The sequence below is a fragment of the Lutra lutra genome, chromosome 8 (assembly GCF_902655055.1).
Source record: "Lutra lutra chromosome 8, mLutLut1.2, whole genome shotgun sequence".
Classification (NCBI taxonomy): Eukaryota; Metazoa; Chordata; class Mammalia; order Carnivora; family Mustelidae; genus Lutra; species Lutra lutra.
Genome location: NC_062285.1, coordinates 57,887,342 through 57,906,079, shown reverse-complemented (window position 1 = coordinate 57,906,079; position 18,738 = coordinate 57,887,342). Strand labels below are relative to the sequence as shown.

General features: G+C 37.7%; 1 protein-coding gene across 9 annotated transcripts in view; it reads left to right on the top strand.

Annotated features, from left to right (window-relative positions):
* LARP4 (La ribonucleoprotein 4) overlaps nucleotides 1–17,716 on the top strand; it is a 223,105-nt gene extending 205,389 nt beyond the window's left edge. For 6 of the 9 annotated variants that reach the window (XM_047740050.1, XM_047740051.1, XM_047740049.1 and 3 more), the window contains 5 exons: nucleotides 513–561; nucleotides 3,882–4,043; nucleotides 11,004–11,128; nucleotides 11,424–11,592; nucleotides 13,158–17,716. In XM_047740050.1, coding sequence (XP_047596006.1) covers nucleotides 513–561; nucleotides 3,882–4,043; nucleotides 11,004–11,128; nucleotides 11,424–11,592; nucleotides 13,158–13,496 — 844 coding nt within the window. In that variant the 3' untranslated portion in view covers nucleotides 13,497–17,716. The remainder of the gene's footprint in view (nucleotides 1–512; nucleotides 562–3,881; nucleotides 4,044–11,003; nucleotides 11,129–11,423; nucleotides 11,593–13,157) is intronic. The other 3 variants (XM_047740052.1, XM_047740054.1, XM_047740053.1) reach the window with 3 other exon arrangements.
* Nucleotides 17,717–18,738: the final 1,022 nt, after the last annotated feature.

Genomic DNA, 18,738 nt, shown 5'->3' with positions numbered 1-18,738 from the left:
CAGTGTTCATATAATGTGGGTTAATAGTTTTAATAATTATTAAGAAATGTATAGTCCCCATATAGAATATAGCTGAATCAGAGGTGTATAAAGTTACTCTGAAGTTCTTTATGGTTTACTGAAGAAAGAATAGCTTAGAAAGATCAGATCCTATCTGCATTCTAGTTTAATTTCTTACAACTCGTAGCTGAGGAAATGGGGTTATACCTTACCGCCTACTCTGCCGAAATGAAACAAAAAACCTTGATATACTTCTGGTGTGGAAGGAGCGCTACTTAGTAAAAGTGGGCCCAACTTACTTAATGGTGATGATGGTAACAGATGAAGTTTCTGGTAGATTAGTTTAGGATCCCTTCAGAAGAATATATATTCATCTCTTAATAGTGAAGATATAGAAAGTATAGTTAGCTAAACTAGAAATTCACCCATCATTGATAGAGTGTATTATATATTTGAAGAAACTTATGAGTTGTCCCTCCCGTCATCCCCAACTTTTTTATCATTGTTAAAAGGAGAACTCTTTTCAGAGGTCGAAGACGACGAGAAGATGAGAGAGTCCAGGTAAGTATTTTTTACCTTTATTACATCTATTTTTTTTTTCTTTTGTGATTTAGTATGGCATTGGCTTGTGGTTGGTCTTTCCGGGGTTTTGTCTTACTGATTGTAGTATTAGGCAAAGGTAAATAGAACCTGTGCTTTGACCCTAAAATATCCACTACTACTACCACCATACTACTACCTTAAAGCACATGTATAGTTAGGGATTTGATCTATGTTTCTTGTGTTTTTATTTTTATTTTTTAGATTGTATTTATTTGACACAGAGGTCACAAGTAGGCAGAGAGGCAGGCAGAGAGAGACAGGGAAGCAGGCTTCCTGCTGAGCAGAGAGCCTGATGTGGGGCTCCATCCCAGGACCCTGGGATCAGCGCCTGAGCAGAAGGCAGAGGATTAACCCACTGAGCCACCCAGGCACCCCTGTTTCTTGTGTTTTTTAAAAATTACTTGAATACCTGATATAGTCACATGGTTTAAAAATTTAAAAATGAAAATATTCAATGAAAAGTTTATTACATTATTAACGGACATTTAAATACTTTCAGTCTTACAAACAGTGCTATAATAACTTCATACAACCATCATTTCCTATGTATTTAATAATACCTGAAGGAGAATCCCTAGAATGGGATTTCTGGGTCATAATTCAGTAAGTTGCTACCAGCCCACAGCTTTCTATAGGGGTTGTGCCAATTTACACTCCGTCAGACATTGAACAAAAGTTCCTATTTATCAATAGCCCTAAAAATATAGGACTTTTTGCCAAGCTGATAAAGCTTATCGTTCACTTACAAAGCTCTCTGGATGGTGTGGGAAACTTAAACTGTTTATTGTTAGTTGGTGGAGACAATTTTCTACCTACTATTTATTCTTCTATCCACTAATCTTATAAAACTGCTTATAGATTAAAAAACTTTTATAGTTCTAAATATGTTTTTATTTGAATTTTGACTTATCTAGCTTCAAATTAATCATGTTTTTATTTTTTTTTTTTGTGGTTTGTTCATGGTGAATGTTTGCCATCTCTTAACTGAAAACAAAAGGAATTGAGAAATCAGAATGATGAAGGAACCCACAGAGGTCTCAAAAAAACCCTGCCTAGAATTTACAGATAAATCATAAATTATAGTATAATACTTGTTTTTACATGTATAAGTAGTGAATTATATATACATATTAGTATATATATAGCATGTAGGCTACATATATAAGAAGTGAAAAGATAAGCATTTTCAAAGAAGAAACATATTGCATTGTAACACACAGAATGGTCCTTAGGGCAAACTGTGAGTCTTTTAAAATAGTATTGTTTTTCATTTATAGCTTTCTGTACCAGGGGCCCCCATGACATGGCAACAACTTTTTTAGGATACCATTGCAGCAGTCCACATGAATCCCCAAGTGGCCTTTAACAATTGAGGAGAGAAGAGATTAGTTTTGAAGTCCGTATAGTATGTTGAAAATACATTGAGGATTGAGGACTGAAGGAGTGAAGAAAAAGGAGACAAGCATGCTTTCCAGTAGGAAAGGCAGAGTGGAAGTGCCTTTGTACAGGAAGGAGATTTTAGCTAGAGATAAAATTTAGTATTTGTAAGCTTATAGAAAGAATTGAAATCATAAAAGTAGATGAAATCATTCAAGGGACTCTGTAAAGTAAGTGATTTAAATAAAGTGGTCAAGAATGGAACTTTGGCAACAAAGTAGCTTTGAGCTGAAGAATAAGATTACTTAGTATGGGGACGCCTGGGTGGCTCAGTTGGTTAAGCAGCTGCCTTCGGCTCGGGTCATGATCCCAGCGTCCTGGAATCGGCTCCTTGCTTGGCGGGGAGCCTGCTTCTCCCTCTGCCTCTGCCTGCCATTCTGTCTGCCTGTGCTCGCTCGCTCTCCTCTCTCTGACAAATAAATAAAAGAAAAAGCATTTAAAAAAAAAAAAAAGATTACTTAGTATGTTGTTTGCTGTATCCAAGCAAAATCTGAGTAGAGAGTGCTGATAGGCAAATGGATGTCTAGGTTTCAGGTAAAGGTCTGGGCTGACAGTATTGAAAGTGTAAAATTCAGTGAGTTTTGGCAAATTTCCAGTGGTGTGTAGGCAGAAAGTCACCAAAAGTGAAAAAGATAGTTGTAAAGGTTGTTTGCATATAGGTTAGTAGTTGAAGGCATGAATAGTGGCCATCACATAGGGAGAGTATGGAAGTGAAAAGAGTAGTAACCACATAAAAACTGAAACTGTCAAAGGGTGTAGGTAGAGAGCCACAAGCACCTGATTATGAGATCTGAAAATCAAGATAAAGAGGTAACACAGAGGGGCACTTGGGTGGCTCAGTGGGTTAAAGCCTCTGCCTTCGGCTCAGGTCATGATCCCAGGGTGCTGGGATCGAGCCCCACGTCGGGCTCTCTGCTCAGCGGGGAGCCTGCTTCCTCCTCTCTCTGCCTGCCTCTCTGCCTACTTGTAATCTCTGTCAAATAAATAAATAAAATCTTTAAAAAAAAAAAAAAGGGTATCACAGAAGCTAAGGGAGGAATGAGGTCCCAAAGGAAAGAATGTTTACTGTGCCAGGTTCTGTATGAGGTTGGGGTAAAAAAAAAGTCTGTCAGAAAATTGCATTGTGGAAGGCATTGGTGACTGGTCAGTGCAGTTTTAGTGGTGACTGTAGAGGAGAGGAAGTACAAGTGAGAGGCTTGTCAGGGAATAGAATGGTGAACAGAGGCAGATCAGGAGATTTTTCAAGGAAGGATATTCTTGTGAGACTATATGGAAGGAGAAAAGCTGATGGCAAATTTAGGTCACACAAGGGTTTTTATTTTTGTTCTGGAAAGGGAATAACAACTTAGAAAACAAATAGATTTGGTTAGCAGGCTAAAGGAGTGTGTCACAGTTTGCAAAAAAAAAAAAAAAAAAAAAGGATGGGGCACCTGGGTGGCTCAGTGGGTTAAAGCCTCTGCCTTCGGCTCAGGTCATGGTCCCAGTGTCCTGGGATCGGGCCCCACATCGGGCTCTCTGCTCTGCAGGGAGCCTGCTTCCACCTATCTCTCTATCTGTCTGCCTCTCTGCCTACTTGTAATCTCTGTCTGTCAAATAAATAAATAAAATCTTAAAAAAAAAAAAAAGGAGAGGCAGTTGATGAAAGGTAAGTAGGATTGATTAAAAATAAATAAATAAAAGCTCAACTGAGAGGAGAAGCCAGGAATTTATAGGAGAACAAACAATTCTGTGCATTAGGATAGAGTTAGTTTTGTTTGTTTCCTTACAGCTCTCAGCTTCTGTGGTACAGGATTAGGGAATGAGATTGGCTTATGATCTGTTTTATGATTTGTGTCTTTTAGAGACCCCCGTCTTCATCAGCTGAAGCAAAGGCTCCAACACCAAAGTTTGACTTACTAGCCTCAAATTTTCCTCCTTTACCTGGAAGTTCATCGAGAACTCCAGGTGAACTTGTTTTGGAGAGTAGGATGTCTGATGTTGTTAAAGGTGTCTACAAAGAAAAGGTAAATACTGAGGCATCCATCTTTTACTTGTGGGACCATAGCTAGCCTTTGTTTGCAGTTATTACTTGAAATTTTATTTGCACTTAATATGTATTTCTATCTTGCTTTTTATTCATGGGATTGTTAGCTTACTTTGAGTATTATAAAAAGATTTATGATGAAGCTACACAGGCCAGTAAAGCACTGGGTGTTGTGTAAGACTGATGAATCACAGACCTGTACCCTTGAAACAAATAATACATTATATGTTAATTAAAAATAAAATAAATCGGGGCGCCTGGGTGGCTCAGTGGGTTAAGCCGCTGCCTTCGGCTCAGGTCATGATCTCAGGGTCCTGGGATCGAGCCTCGCATCGGGCTCTCTGCTCAGCGGGGAGCCTGCTTCCTCCTCTCTCTCTGACTGCCTCTCTGCCTGCTTGTGATCTCTCTCTGTCAAATAAATAAAAATTAAAAAAAATAAAAATAAATAAAAATAAAATAAATAAAAATTAAACCCGTTCAAAAAAATAAAGTGTTTCTTCACTTTTGCAGGTCTTTGGTAACAGGCAGCTCATCTTGGTAGAACCAATTAATGCAAACTGGTGGAAAGTGTTGTTTGCGCTTAAGCCTATAATTAGTGATGTAAATGAATTCCAAGTTTGGTAAAATTCAGGCTTTCAAGTAATGGAGAGTTGATATCAAAGACATAGGAAATCAACCTTTAGGATAGGTCCCCCTCTTAAAATATTTTTGAATGTAGACCTCTTCCTGTACTAAGTCTTTACACCCAACATATTTTTCTCATTTTCTTCCCTTTTTTCTTAATTCAATTTTTATTTTAATTTTATAGGACATACACATGGTACAATTAATTAGGCTCATAGTGAAAAATAGTAGTCCTGTGCAGCCATTTTGACTAGCCTTTTCTCTTGTTTTCCCCCTATATTTCTAATTAAATGGTTATCTACTATTTCTTTTTCTTTTCCTTTCCCTTTCTCTTTCCCTTTTTTTTCTTTTTTTTCTTTTTTTTTTTTTAAGATTTTATTTATTTATTTGACAGAGATCACAAGTAGGCAGAGAGGCAGGCAGAGAGAGAGGAGGAAGCAGGCTCCCCGCTGAGCAGAGAGCCCGATGTGGGGCTCAATCCCAGGACCTGGGATCATGACCTGAGCCGAAGGCAGAGGCCTCAACCCACTGAGCCACCCAGGTGCCCCCCTTTTTTCTCTTTTTTTAAGTAATCTCTGCACCCAAGGTAGGGCTTGAACTCACAATCCGAGATCGAGTTGCATGCTCACAGTATACTTTATTTCTTGACTTTACAAGTTTCAACGTTGTCTATTAACTTTCCATTTAGAACCTAAGGATTTAGCTCTCTTAAGCTAGCATACTTTTCTTACCCTTCCTGTATATTTTACTCCATTGTTTCTAGGATACCATCCATTATAAGGTTCCCTATTGATTTAGTATCATTAAGAAAGTAAAAAGCAGGGCTGGGTGCCTGGGTGGTGCAGTTGGTTAAGCAACTGCCTTCGGCTCAGGTCATGATCCCAGAGTCCTGGGATCGAATCCCACAGTGGGCTCCCGGCTCCACGGAGAGCCTGCTTCTCCCTCTGACCTTCTCCCCTCTCATGCTCTCTCTCTCTTTCTCTCTGAAATAAATAAATAAAATCTTTAAAAAAAAATAAAATAAAATAAAACAAAAAAAAAAGCAGGGGTGCCTGGGTGGCTCAGTTGGTTAAACCTTCAGCTCAGGTCATGATCTCAGGATCCTGGGATCCAGCTGCACCGCCCTCCCCCATGTCAGGCTCCCTGCTCAGACAGGGAGTCTACTTGTCTCTGTGCCACTCCTCCTTCCTCGTTCTCTCTCTCTCTCTTTCTCTCAAATAAATAAAGCCTTTAAAAAAAGGTAAAAAGTATTGCCAGTTAGATTAGGATATGCCATCATTTGTAAGTCACATCTTGATACTACTCCCCCCACCCCCCCGCCCGAACTGAACCTCACAGTATACTGCCATTATTTCTCCTTGCGCTCTCAGTGGCTTCCGGCACAGTTGTGTAGCTGGGACTTGACTTTACCATCATCCTGAGAATTTTCCTTACTTTCTTTTGTTGAATCCTCTCTCTTTCTTACTCTTGTTTTACTTTTCTTTTTTATGGTAGGTCACATCTTCCTGAGCTTCCTGAATTAGTGGTTTTTAGTATAAATTTCTTGAGATCTTGCATTCCAAAAATGTTTTTGTTTTCACATTGGATCAATAGCTTATTTCTGTAGAGATCTGCAATAGAAATCATTTTCCCATGGAATTTTGAAAGTATTTCTTTGTCTTCCCCGTTTACAAAATTGTGCAATATTAATTTCATCAATCTTAAGATAGACATTTTTTCCACCTTCGAAAATCTGTGATTAAACATTACCCTTGTTTACGTGGCAGTGTTTTTTCTTAGTAATACATAAAATAATTGTGCGTTTTACAGTTGATGGCTTCTCCCATTTGGTGTATTGTGATTCACACGTACATACATTTTTAAAGAAGAATAATAAAGTGTATCTCCCCTTGTGATCTCAACTCACGGTTGTGGACAGTAAACATCACAAATATCTGAACAATGCCATGTGTCTCCCCTTCCTTTTTACAATTCCTCCTATTTCTTCCCTTCCTCCCCATCAGAGGAAACATCCTGACTTGGCAATAATAATTTTCTTGCTTTTCTTTATAATTTTACCATTCCGGCTTGGGAAACTTTTTCTGTAAAATAGGTCTGGAACGTGAATATTTTAGGCTTGTGGGCCACATGCTAAAAACTTAAAAACCACTCTTAGCACATAGGCCATAGCAACAAAACTCAGAGGCTGGATTTGGCCAGCAGGCCTTGGTTTGTCAACCCCTAATATAGAGAGTATACTGTTCAGTGTGCTTGTTCTTGAATACAACATAAAGGAAATATGTATTCTCTTATTTCTTTTTTCTTTTCTTTTTTTTTTTCTCTTTTAAAGATTTTATTTATTTATTTGACAGAGAGAGATCACAAGTAGACAGAGAGGCAGGCAGAGAGACAGAGAGAGGGAAGCAGGCTCCCTGCTGAGCAGAGAGCCCGACGCGGGACTCGATCCCAGGACCCTGAGATCATGACCTGAGCCGAAGGCAGCGGCTTAACCCACTGAGCCACCCAGGCGCCCGTCTCTTATTTCTTTCATTATGTATTGTGTGAAATTCATCGGTGTTGATACAAGTAGTTCATTTTACACTGTGTATTCTTTTGTAAGAACATCCTTATTTGGGGGCGCCTGGGAGGCTCAGTGGGTTAAGCCTCTGCCTTCGGCTCAGGTCATGATCTCAGGGTCCTGGGATTGAGCCCCGCATCAGGATCTCTGCTTATCTGAGAGCCTGCTTCCCTCTCTCTCTCTCTGCTGGCTTCTCTGCCTACTTGTGATCTCTGTCTGTCAAATAAATAAAGAAAAAAAGAAAGAAAGAATATCCTTATTTTACTGTTGATGGGCACTTGAGCTGTTGTGTTGGTTTTTTTGTTTGTTTTGGGGGTTTTTTTTGACATTATAAGCAGTTCTGCTGTGTATGTTCAAACTACACATACACCTTGTTTTTAGGTATATACATAGTGGAATTGCTAAGGGATAGGGCATCTAAAATTTAATTACAGTTGAGGTCAACTTACCTTTTCATGTTGTATTGGCCATTTGCGTTTCTCTTTGAAAAGTGTCAAGTATTTGACACCTTTTTTTTCTGTTGGATTATCACTTATCTTACAGATTCATGGAATTTTAAAATTTATTTTGGATACTAATCCTTTATAAATGATGTATATTACTAATTATGGTTTGTTTTCAGTGTTTAGTATTTGTGAGTGAAAACAACTTCTTATTTTAGTATGGTCCTATTTATCAGTCCTTCTTTCATGATTTGTTCTTTTTTATATCTTGCTTAGGAAACAATCTGGCTTCCAGAGATCCTTTTTAGAAACCTCTCGTTCTGATCCTTCTATGACCTCTTTTTCCCCCCTCTCTGAAGGCTTGTAGGATCTTTATTTATCCCTGGTATTCTATGAAATGTCATGAAGGTGTATCTTGCTATGGCTTTTTATTAATTCATTGCACTGGATACTTGGTAGACCTTTTCAGTCTGGAAACTCGTCCTTACATGCTAGAAAATTTTCCTGTATTATCTCTTTGATAAATTCTTCACTTTAAATTCTTCACTGCCCTTCCTTAAACTCTTATGGGTTTTTTTTGTTTGTTTGTTTGTTTTTTAATTTATTTGACAGATCACAAGTAGGCAGAGAGGCAGACAGAGAGTGAGGGGGAAGCAGGCTCCCCACTGAGCAGAGAGGCCGATGCAGGACTCTATCCCAGGACCCTGAGATCATGACCTGAGCCGAAGGCAGAAGCTCAACCCACTGAGCCACCCAGGTGCCCCCTTCCTTGAAATCTTAATTTGATATTTGATATGGCACCTTGTAGGTTGAACCTCTGATTTTGTTCTGGCCTTCCTGATTTTTATTTTTATACTTGTCTATAATTCCACAAAGTTTTTCTGAATATTACCTTTAAACCTACTGAAATTTGGGGGTGCTTGGGAGGCTCAGTTGGTTAAATGTCTGCCTTCAGCTCAGGTCATGATCCTGGGGTCCTGGGATTAAGCTCCCTGCTCAGTGGGACATCTACCTCGCCCTCTCCTTTTGCCCATCTGCACCCCTCTCCTCCCCCACTCATGCTCGCTCACTCTCTCTCTCAAATAAAATCTTAAAAAAAAAAAAAAAAGGCAGGGGGGTGCACTTGGGTGGCTCAGTGGATTAAAGCCTCTGCCTTCAGCTCAGGTCATGATCCCAGGGTCCTGGGATATCGAGCCCTACATCAGGCTGTCTGCTCAGTGGGGAGCCTGCTTCCCCCTCTCTTTCTCTCTGCCTACCTCTCTGCCTACTTGGGATCTCTGTCAAATAAATAAAATCTTTTAAATAAAAAACAAACAAACTTAGTGAAATTTGTATTTCATCAATTGATTTTAATATCCAGGGCTTGCTATTAGTTTTTGTTTTTTTTAATGGGTGTGTGTGTTAGAGAGAGAGAGCGTGAGCAAGGGAGAGGAGGGACAGAGGGAAAAGCAGCCTCCTACTGAGCAAGGATCTCAGTGCGGGATTCTATCCCAGGATTCTGGGGTCATGACACAAGCCAAGGCAAATGCTTAACTGACTGAGCTACTCAGGCATCTTTTGCTATTGTTGGTTTTGGTTTTTTGGTTTTTTGTTTGTTTACTTTTTATTTTTATTTTTAAAGATTTTATTTATTTGACAGACAGATCACAAGTAGGCAGAGAAGCAGGCAGAGAGAGAGAGAGAGAGGAGGAAGCAGACTCCCCATGGAGCCGGGAGCCCGATGCAGGGCTCGATCCCAGGACTCTGAGATCATGACCTGAGCCAAAGGCAGAGGCTTTAACCCACTGAGCCACCCAGGTGCCCCTGTTTGTTTACTTTTTAAAATTGTGTTAAGGGACGCCTGGGTGGCTCAGTCAGTTAAGCATCTGCCTTCAGCTCAGGTTATGATCCTGGGGTCCTGGGATCAAGCCCCGCATTGGACTCCCTGCTTAGTGGTGAGCCTGCTTCTCCTTCTCCTCTGTGCCACTCTACCCCACCCCCAACCTTAAGCTCTCTCTCTTGCTCTATCTGAAATAAATAAAAATATTTTTTTTAAGTATGGTAAATTGCACGTAATATAAAATATACCAACTTAAAGGGTGCCTGGGTGGTTTAGTCAATTAAGCATCCAACTCTTGATTTAGTTTTTGTCCTAATCCCTCAGAGTGGTAAAACAGCGTGGTGTCTGCTTGAGATTCTCTCCCTCTGCCCCTTCTAAAAAATTTACTATCTTAAACATTGTTCAGTGTGTACAATTCTGTTGTGCTAAATACATTCACAATGTTGTACATCTAATCTCCAGAACTTTTTATCTTGTAAATATAAAATGCAGTAGGGCACACCTGGCTCGCTCATTTGGTAGAGCATGCAACTCTTGGTCTCTGGGTTGTGAGTTCAGGCCCCACATTGGGTGTAGAGATTCCTTAAAACATAAGATCTTTAAAAAATAATAATAAACTCAGGGCACCTGGGTGGCTCAGTCATTAAGCGTCTGCCTTCGGCTCGGGTCATGATCCTGGGGTCCTAGGATCGAGCCCCACATTGGGATCCCTGCTCGGTGGGCAGCCTGCTTCTCCCTCACTCACTCTCCCTGCTCGTGTTCCCTCTCTTGCTGTGTCTCTCTCTGTCAAATAAATAAATAAAAATTCTTTAAAAAAAAAAAAATAAGTAAAATGTTATACCCATTACACGGTGACTCCCATTACCCATTACCTCTTCCCTCAGCCACTGGCAGCCACCATTCTATTTTATCTATATAAATGTGAGTATTCTGGGTAACTTGCATAAGTGGAATCATGTAGTATTTGTCTTTTTGTGACTGGCTCACTTACCATGATGTTCTCAAGGTTCATCCATTATGGTAGTGTGTACCAGTACTTCGTTCCTTTTATTGCACAGTAACATTCCATTATATGATATACCACATTTTGTTTATCTGTTCACCAGTTGATGACTGTTTAGGTTGTTCACGGTTTTTTGGCTACTATGAACATCTGTGTGTAGACATATCTTCTCTTGGGTATATACTGTTGGGTCATATGGTAACTGTTTAACTTTTTGAAGAACTACCAGACTATTTTCCAAAATGCACCATTTTGCATTACCGCTTTCAGTGTATGAGAGTTCTGATGTCTCTATATCATCACAAACATTGGTTCCTTATTAGTTATAGCCACCCTAATGAGTGCAAAGTGATTTCTCATTGTGGTTTGAATTTGCATTTCCCTAATGACTGATGATGGCTAAACATCTTTACAAGCGTTTATTGGCCCATTTGGACATCTTCTTTGGAGAAGTGTCTATATGAGTTAATTTTGAAATATGTTTTTACTTTAAGGATAATGAAGACTTGAGAGTTAGTTGCCCAGTGCCTGCAGAGGCTGAACAGACTGACTGCACCTCTGCCCAGCAACTCAGTATGAGTACCAGTCCTCCATGTACAGCTGAGCTTCCTGCATTAAGGTACAGTTTCAGTATAAAAGATCTTCTACATTAAGATTACTTTCTCAGGGCGCCTGTGTGGCTCAGTGGGGTAAGCCTATGCCTTTGGCTCAGGTCATGATCTCAGGGTCCTGGGATCGAGCCCCGCATGGGGCTCTCTGCTCAGTAGGGAGCCTGCTTCTCACTCTTTCTCTCTGTGTCAAATAAATAAATAAAATCTTTAAAAAAAAAAAAAAGATTACTTTCTCTTCTGATTATTTTTTCAGCTCTTTGTTTGTGCTGTACTAAGTCTAATGTCAAGCTCTCTTTTCCTTAGCACAACTCAGCAAGAAAAGGACCCAGTAGAGGATTCCACTGTTCAGAAGGATGTTCTCAACCAGACAACTATACCAGTTTCTTCCCCAAGTACTGCAAAGCCATCAAGGACAAATAGTACTTCACCATGTAATAGTAACATAAATGCACCTGTAGCTGTGGCCCTACAGGTAACTTGATGAATTTAATATGTGGGGGGGGGGAGTAATTGGCCAAATAATAAGTGGTTTGTTTTTTGTTTTGTTTTGTTGTCGCATAAGTCTTTATAGAGCAGAATCATTTGGAAATAGCCCAAATTGAGGCTGCCAGCCTCAAATGAAACTCAGGAAGTTTAAAGTCACTGTGAAGAAATGGGAAATTTTAGCCATATTGAGATAGTGAAGAAGTAACTATTCATTCTGGGTTTTTGTTGTTGTTGTTTTAAGATTTTATTTATTTGAGCAAGAAAGAGTACGAGTTGGGGAGAGGGAGAAGCAGGCTCCCTGCTTCAGCTGAGTAGGAAACCCCATGCAGCACTCCATCCCACAACTCTGGGTCATGACCTGAGCCAGAGGCAGATGCCCAACCAGCTGAGCCACCCAGGTTGCCCCCATTCTGTTCTGTTTTTTTTTTTTTTTTATGGCTTTTTTTTTTTTTTTTTTAAGATTTTATTTATTTATTTGACAGAGAGATAGAGAGTACAAGTAGGCAGAGCAGTAGGCAGAGGGAGAGGGAGAAGCAGGCTCTCCACTGAGGAGGGAGCCCAATGCAGTGCTCGATCACAGGACCCTGCAATCATAACCCGAGCCAAAGGCAGCTGCTTAACTGATAGAGCCACCCAGGTGCCCCATTAATTGCTTTTTTTCTGATCACCTTCTAGTTAAGTGAAACTTCTTTCTTACTCAAGTTATGATGAGGTATTATTTTTGGGCTAAAGAGGTTCTGAGCCCCTTTGAAATTCCTTTTTTAATAATGTTTAACAAGTCTTAGGGTTACTTCCGTTATTAATCACTTTGCAGAAATCATTTTTATAATTAGGGAAATAAAAAAAGGGCAAAAACACAACATTTAATAATCTTTTCATTCATTAATATAACTAATTGCATTTTGGTATAGTTCCTTTTTTCTAGGTTAAGGACATTTTATTTTCTTATTTAATAATGGTACAATGGCAGCTACCAATTACTGAATGCCTGCTATATGCTAAGACCAGTGCTAAATACTTTTCACTTGCTTGATCCCATTCACATAAGGCCCCTGTTATCCTTTTTTTCCACATGAGGTAATTAAAACTTTTAAATAGTCTTCTATTAATATATTATTTGTTCCCAGTTGCTCTGTTGAGAGTCTTGTGAAATCCATCTCAAGGTTCTTTGTAGCCATGGAAGAGAGAATAGAATCATTTTATTTCATCAGATGAATATACATTATTTACTTAATCTGTCCTTCCTTGTTACACATTTAGGTTGTTTGCAGTTTTTTCATCACCATAAGCAATGCTGACATGAGCATCTTTTAGATAAATTCCTCAGGTGACATTATTGTATCATATATAAATTGCCAAGGCTTTTTATTATTTCAGCCAAAAAAAAAAAATGTTTAAGATTACTATAATACGCTTTAATAATAGTGTATATGAGAATGCCTATTTCCCTTTTCTAGAAGATAGCTTACTGATTTTCTTGTGGATCACACTATCCTTTTTGTACTTTATTTAAAGAATGTACCATAAATTTTTTTTATCTTCACTTCAAAGGAACCCCGAAAGCTAAGTTATGCTGAAGTGTGCCAGAAGCCCCCTAAAGAGCCATCTCCAGTTCTTGTGCAGCCACTGCGAGAACTTCGCTCCAATGTAGCCTCTCCCACCAAAAATGAAGAGAATGGAGCTCCTGAGAAGTCCATTGAGAAATCACATGAGAAGCCAGAAGCAAGGGCTAGTAAGGAGTATTCTAGCTTCCGAGGCAATACCATTCCCAGGGGAGCAGCTGGAAAAATCAGGGAACAGAGACGCCAGTTTGGCCATAGGGCTATACCTCAGGGAGTGACTCGACGTAATGGCAAAGAGCAATATGTGCCACCCAGATCACCAAAGTAAAGAAACAAACAAAAAAAACTATTCAAAAACTTCTCTCTCTTCCCATTAAACTTGAGCCGTGGCTATATTGAACTGTTCTGGAGGGGAGGGGGTAGCCAGGAAGGAAACAGGAGAAAAGTGTCTGTCCTTAAATCATTATGGATTTTGGAGTTGTGAGCAGTAGAATCCCAAAATTCATCTCTAAAGTGATTTTAAAATGCTGGAGGATTCCAATCAGTATAAATATATATATATATATATGTATACATATATAAAAATATAATTTTTCTATTTTTGTTTTTGATTTTAATTTGCAGAGATCTTCTGCCTAGAATCAATTTTGAGGGTTCAGATTTAGCTTGAAAAAAAAAAAACATATTACACATCCTTCAGTACAGGAGATGAGGGAGTGAGAGAAAATATTTTTTGAAGAAACATTTCTGTAAAATTAGAAATTACTTTTTTTAATCTATTTAAAGTTTGGCTTGGAGAATGCCATCTCTGCCTATATGGCCTTGTGTTGCAAAGAAGATCAGTGGCTAGGATGCCTGTTGTGTGAGTGTGTGCAAGAGTGATTGAAGCCAAATCTGTTGTCATGTTAGTAAATGATTTGAAAACTGAATGTAATACTTGAGTAGATTTTTTTTTTCCATTTTGAAATTCAGTCTGTCTTTTTGACCTTAATATTTCATTCAACAAGCTGTTAAGCTCTGATTGTACTTAGAGATGTGACTATCAATCAGTTTGATACTCAAGGAAAGAAAGGGGGTTATTCAAAAAATCAAAAATTTGTTTTAGGTCTGAGTGGATAGGTCAAATGGACTTCAGAGGTTTAAACTGCTTTGTGATTTCCTGCCCCACCCCACCCCTAAAATAGGAGACAGGTTTTTTTGTTACTTCATTGTCATTCTCTGTTCTTTGACTACCCACCCCCAAAAGCAAAATAACCAACATCTTACAGAATTGTATGTTTCTAATTGCCTTGACAGTTTAGTCAAATCATATAACTGTTCTAATCTCCGATTGAACATTGAAGTAGTTTACTCTTCTGTTCATGTATTTAGAACTTTAGATCCCAGAATGGTAGGTCAGACTGACCCTACAGTAATTTATTTGTGTTCGTGTTAAAGATGAAACATTGTAACTGATTTCTTAAAGTGTTAAGTAGTGTAGAAGTAAAAAAAAAATATATATATATATATATATTAAAGGCTTAATTTGGGGGTGACTTTTTTCTGTTTACAATGTATTTTATCATCTTCCTTTTCTCCCAAAAAACAAAAAAACAAAAAACAAAAAAAAACAGTCTGGAATTCACAGAAACAGAACCAGCAAGTCATGGTATTTTTTGACTTAAGGTGAGAAAGATAGTTGAAGAAAATTAATAGTACATACTTTCTCAATGAATAAAGTTGTAGCTGTCATATTAAGTAGGCAAGTTACATGCTGGTGTTTAGAAAATGGCTAAAATATTAAAAACCATTTTGCATTAATCTGTTTTAAGTCATACTATTTTCAGAGTTCCATGTAAAGTGGGGTTTTGTTTTCTTTTTAGGGATAGTTTGTAATAGTCATAACTGTCCCTTATGTTAGTGAATTACATATGTACAAATTGAAACTGTAAATTGTGAACACTGGAAAGCACCATTGTGACATAGAGTAAACATCTTAGTAATATATTAAAATGAATGTAAATGGAGGTTAAAATTACATTACTGTGAAACTCATCTTCCAACTCTAAGTTAAGCTTTGGAGATTTGTATTAGTAGGTAACTAAACACTGCACATTTCTGTACAAGCCAGGATTATCATTTCTTTGTAACTTATTCAGCTTGGCAATTGCTTTTGATTTGGTGGATTGATAACATGGTATAATATATTTAAGCAGTTTGAAACTATTCATTTCTACACACTATTTTTAAAAATCATCTACTAGATGAAACATACAATAAAACTACCTGTGCTGAAATTTGGGGGAAGTTTAGGTCCTTTTAAAAAAAAAAAGTATTAATAATCATTGACTACATCTATGATAAAAGTGCTTATTTTGGTTTACTTAGATAATGCTGCAGTTGGTGGAAATGATAAACATTTAAAGTGTTAACACTCTGTGAATGCATTGGATTTAAGAGAATAAACATTTTATAAAAAATCACTTGGTAAGGATTATAAACTTAATTATTGCACTTAAATATGAAACATTACTTTTTTACAATGTCACAGAAATAGGCTTGTATTACTTGTATGCTTGTGTGACTTACTGTTAGTCCACCCAACTTCTAAAAACTAAATGTTCTAATTGAAACAGAAGAAGAGAGTCTTCTTTTTGAAGAAAGCAACTGTGTTCTTGCCTTTTTACCCAAAATGTTATTGGAAGTAGAAATTTGAAGACATGATCATTTTAAAATTTCTTATAAAATACATAGTGTTTTTAATTTAATTTGCCTCATTACAGTTAATAGTTCCCAGTTTGGTGGGATGTATAGGGAAGAGTGTGTGTGTGTGTGTGTGTGTGTGTGTGTGTGTGTAATACATTTTTTTTCACAGTATATATCTAGCATTTATTTTATTACAGCAGATTTAAGGTTCGTATCAAAATGATGCCTGTGAGTTGTGTGAAAACTGTTTGGATTTTTTTCCAGCAGTTCTCTGTAACTGATGCAGGTTGGGCGCTTACTGTAGTTCAGCTATTTATTTGGTTCTGTAGAGGGAGGAATTTAAATGTCAAATTTTTCTCTTCATCCTTATGACTTACCATTTCCTTGGGTTGTTGGAGGCTAAAAGTAGATACAAATGATGAGTGTATAGTATGGTGGTTTTCTGTCATAGTTCTTATTGCATGAAGAGAATAAGAGTCACACAAGTTCATCACTTAGCACTTCATAGAGAAGGTATTTGGAGATACTGCAAGACCTGTCTCCATTTTCTATCCTGATAATTGAGGTTTTCAGGATATCTAGGGCCTGTCTCTACTTGAGTGATTCCATTTTTGCAAGTAATAGACACTGGCATTCAAAAGAGTTGATCCATCTAAATTTTACTCACTTGAATTTTGGAAGAAGAGAAGATCTTTCAGTAATCAGGATTTATTGTTGTCATCTTATGTGCTCGATTTGCATGTGGTCTCAAATGACATGCTGGTTTTTAATTTATTTTTGGTTCCTAAAATTAAGGTAGTTTGAATATTGCTTTACATTCCTTTTTAAATAACCAGGTTGGCTTTGCAAAAGGCTTAATGATGGAGTATTTGCATCTGCTGGTGCAGAAAATAGTATTTAAAAGTTACTGAACGCTTTTTTTTTAAGCTTTTTTTAAGCTTTATTAGTTATGGCCTTAATATTTAGTCTTTTGGCTTAAATGTCCACTGGTTTTACTTTTACACAATTAAACAGCACTGGGGATAAGTCTCTTGATATTTGTGTTGGGCAGATATATTAACCCTATTTTAAAAGTACCATTTTGTTTGTTTTTATAGAAAAGGTAAAATGCAAGAGGACAGTGTATTCCTTTTGAAGGTTTTTATAAATTCTTAACTGTATGACAAGGTTTTTTCCTAATTTTTTATATTTCCTTACAATGTGGTGGCCATTAATTTAACTTTAGGCTTTTCTGGTGTATGCTAACTTAGCTAGTCTGAGCTTCCAAGAAGATACATAGACATTTCAGTTTTTATTAACTGAATGAGACATTTTAAGAAGTTGAAAGAGAATTTGTGTTGAAGTTGAAAGTAAATTCTCTTTCGAAATCACCTGATTATTAAATAATTTTATTTTTAAAAACTAACAGTTTTTTATGAATTGAGTAGACAGTTCCTAAAAGTACAACTCAGATGTCAACAGGCTGTGTATAAAATAAAATGGTTTTATTTTCAGTTTTGTAGTACAAAACACTGATTAGTGTAGATAAACATCTACATCGACGTTGATTTTTTTTTTTTTTTTTTTTTTTTTTTTTTTTTTTTTTTTTGCCTGATTTACTTGTCTTTTGAGTGACCCCTATTAAATGTTTGGGGTCAGGGATCAGAACCAGTTACCCAGCTTCTATTTTGTCCATTTCTTAGGTTTGTTCCTGTTGTCCAAACCGCCCCCTTCCCCAAAAAAAGATGGTGTGACACATGCTCATGCATATTATGTTAAAATGAGTACATCCTTGTATTTGTATTTCTGTTTTCAACATTGCCAAGGTGCTATGGGAAATTAAAGTAACACAAAATTAGAAAAAATAAAATTATTTAAAAGCAGGACTGGTTTCCTTTTCTCCAGGTGGTTTATGTCTAATGACTACTTGTATTTATTTTTCCATAATACTGTGTGTTGCCTATTCCCTGAATTCTATCATTATTCTGGTCTCAGCTCTTTTTTTTTTTTTTTTTTTTTTTTTTTTTGGTTTGGTTTGGTTTGATTTGGGGGGATGGGGTACAGGATGTGTGAGATTTCCTCTGTAGAGTGAGGGAAGAGCAGAAAATTCAGCAGTTAGGGTCGTAGGCTTTTCTCAAAATCTTTTAGTGTCTGGAGCAGTGGTGATGGGGAAAAAACCATAGGGCAATGTGCAGCTTAAGGATTTTGGTTTTCTGGGGTAGATTATGGTCTGACCTGAGTGTAAATTCTAGGCTTTTAAACTTTTATTTCCAAGAGAAAACCACTAGGTTATTTTTAGCTTTTCACGACATCGTTGTTTTGTTGTATCTAAAGCTAAAGGGTTTGGGGAGCTTTTCTTTTTTTCTTTTTTTCTTTTTTCTTTTTTTTTAATTTTACTTACTTATTTGACAGAGATCACAAGTAGGCAGAGAGGCAGGCAGAGAGAGAGGAAGGGAAGCAGGCTCCCTGGTGAGCAGAGAACCCGATGTGGGGCTGGATCCCAGGACCCTGGGATCTTGACCCGAGCCAAAGGCACACGCTTAACAACTGAACCATCCAGGCGCCCCTCAGTTTCAGTTTTCTATTTCTGGAAGGTTTTTACGAAGTTTAGCAGTTACTGCTAAAGGATGGTGAATTTCCTTAAAAGTCTGACAAAATTATCAAGGGTGTTCTAATTTATGTGAGTTTAAAGGAACTGGGATGTTTTTGCTTTCTTTATAATGATCCCACATTGGGACCTCCTTCTGGTGTTGTGGGAAACAAAGGAACAGGCTACCTAAATACTTTTAATGTATATATTTAATTTCTACACCCAGTTTGGGGCTTGAACTCATGACTCTGAAATCAAAAAGTCACATGCTCTTCTGACTGAGCCAGCCAGGCACCCCTAAACATATTTTTATTTT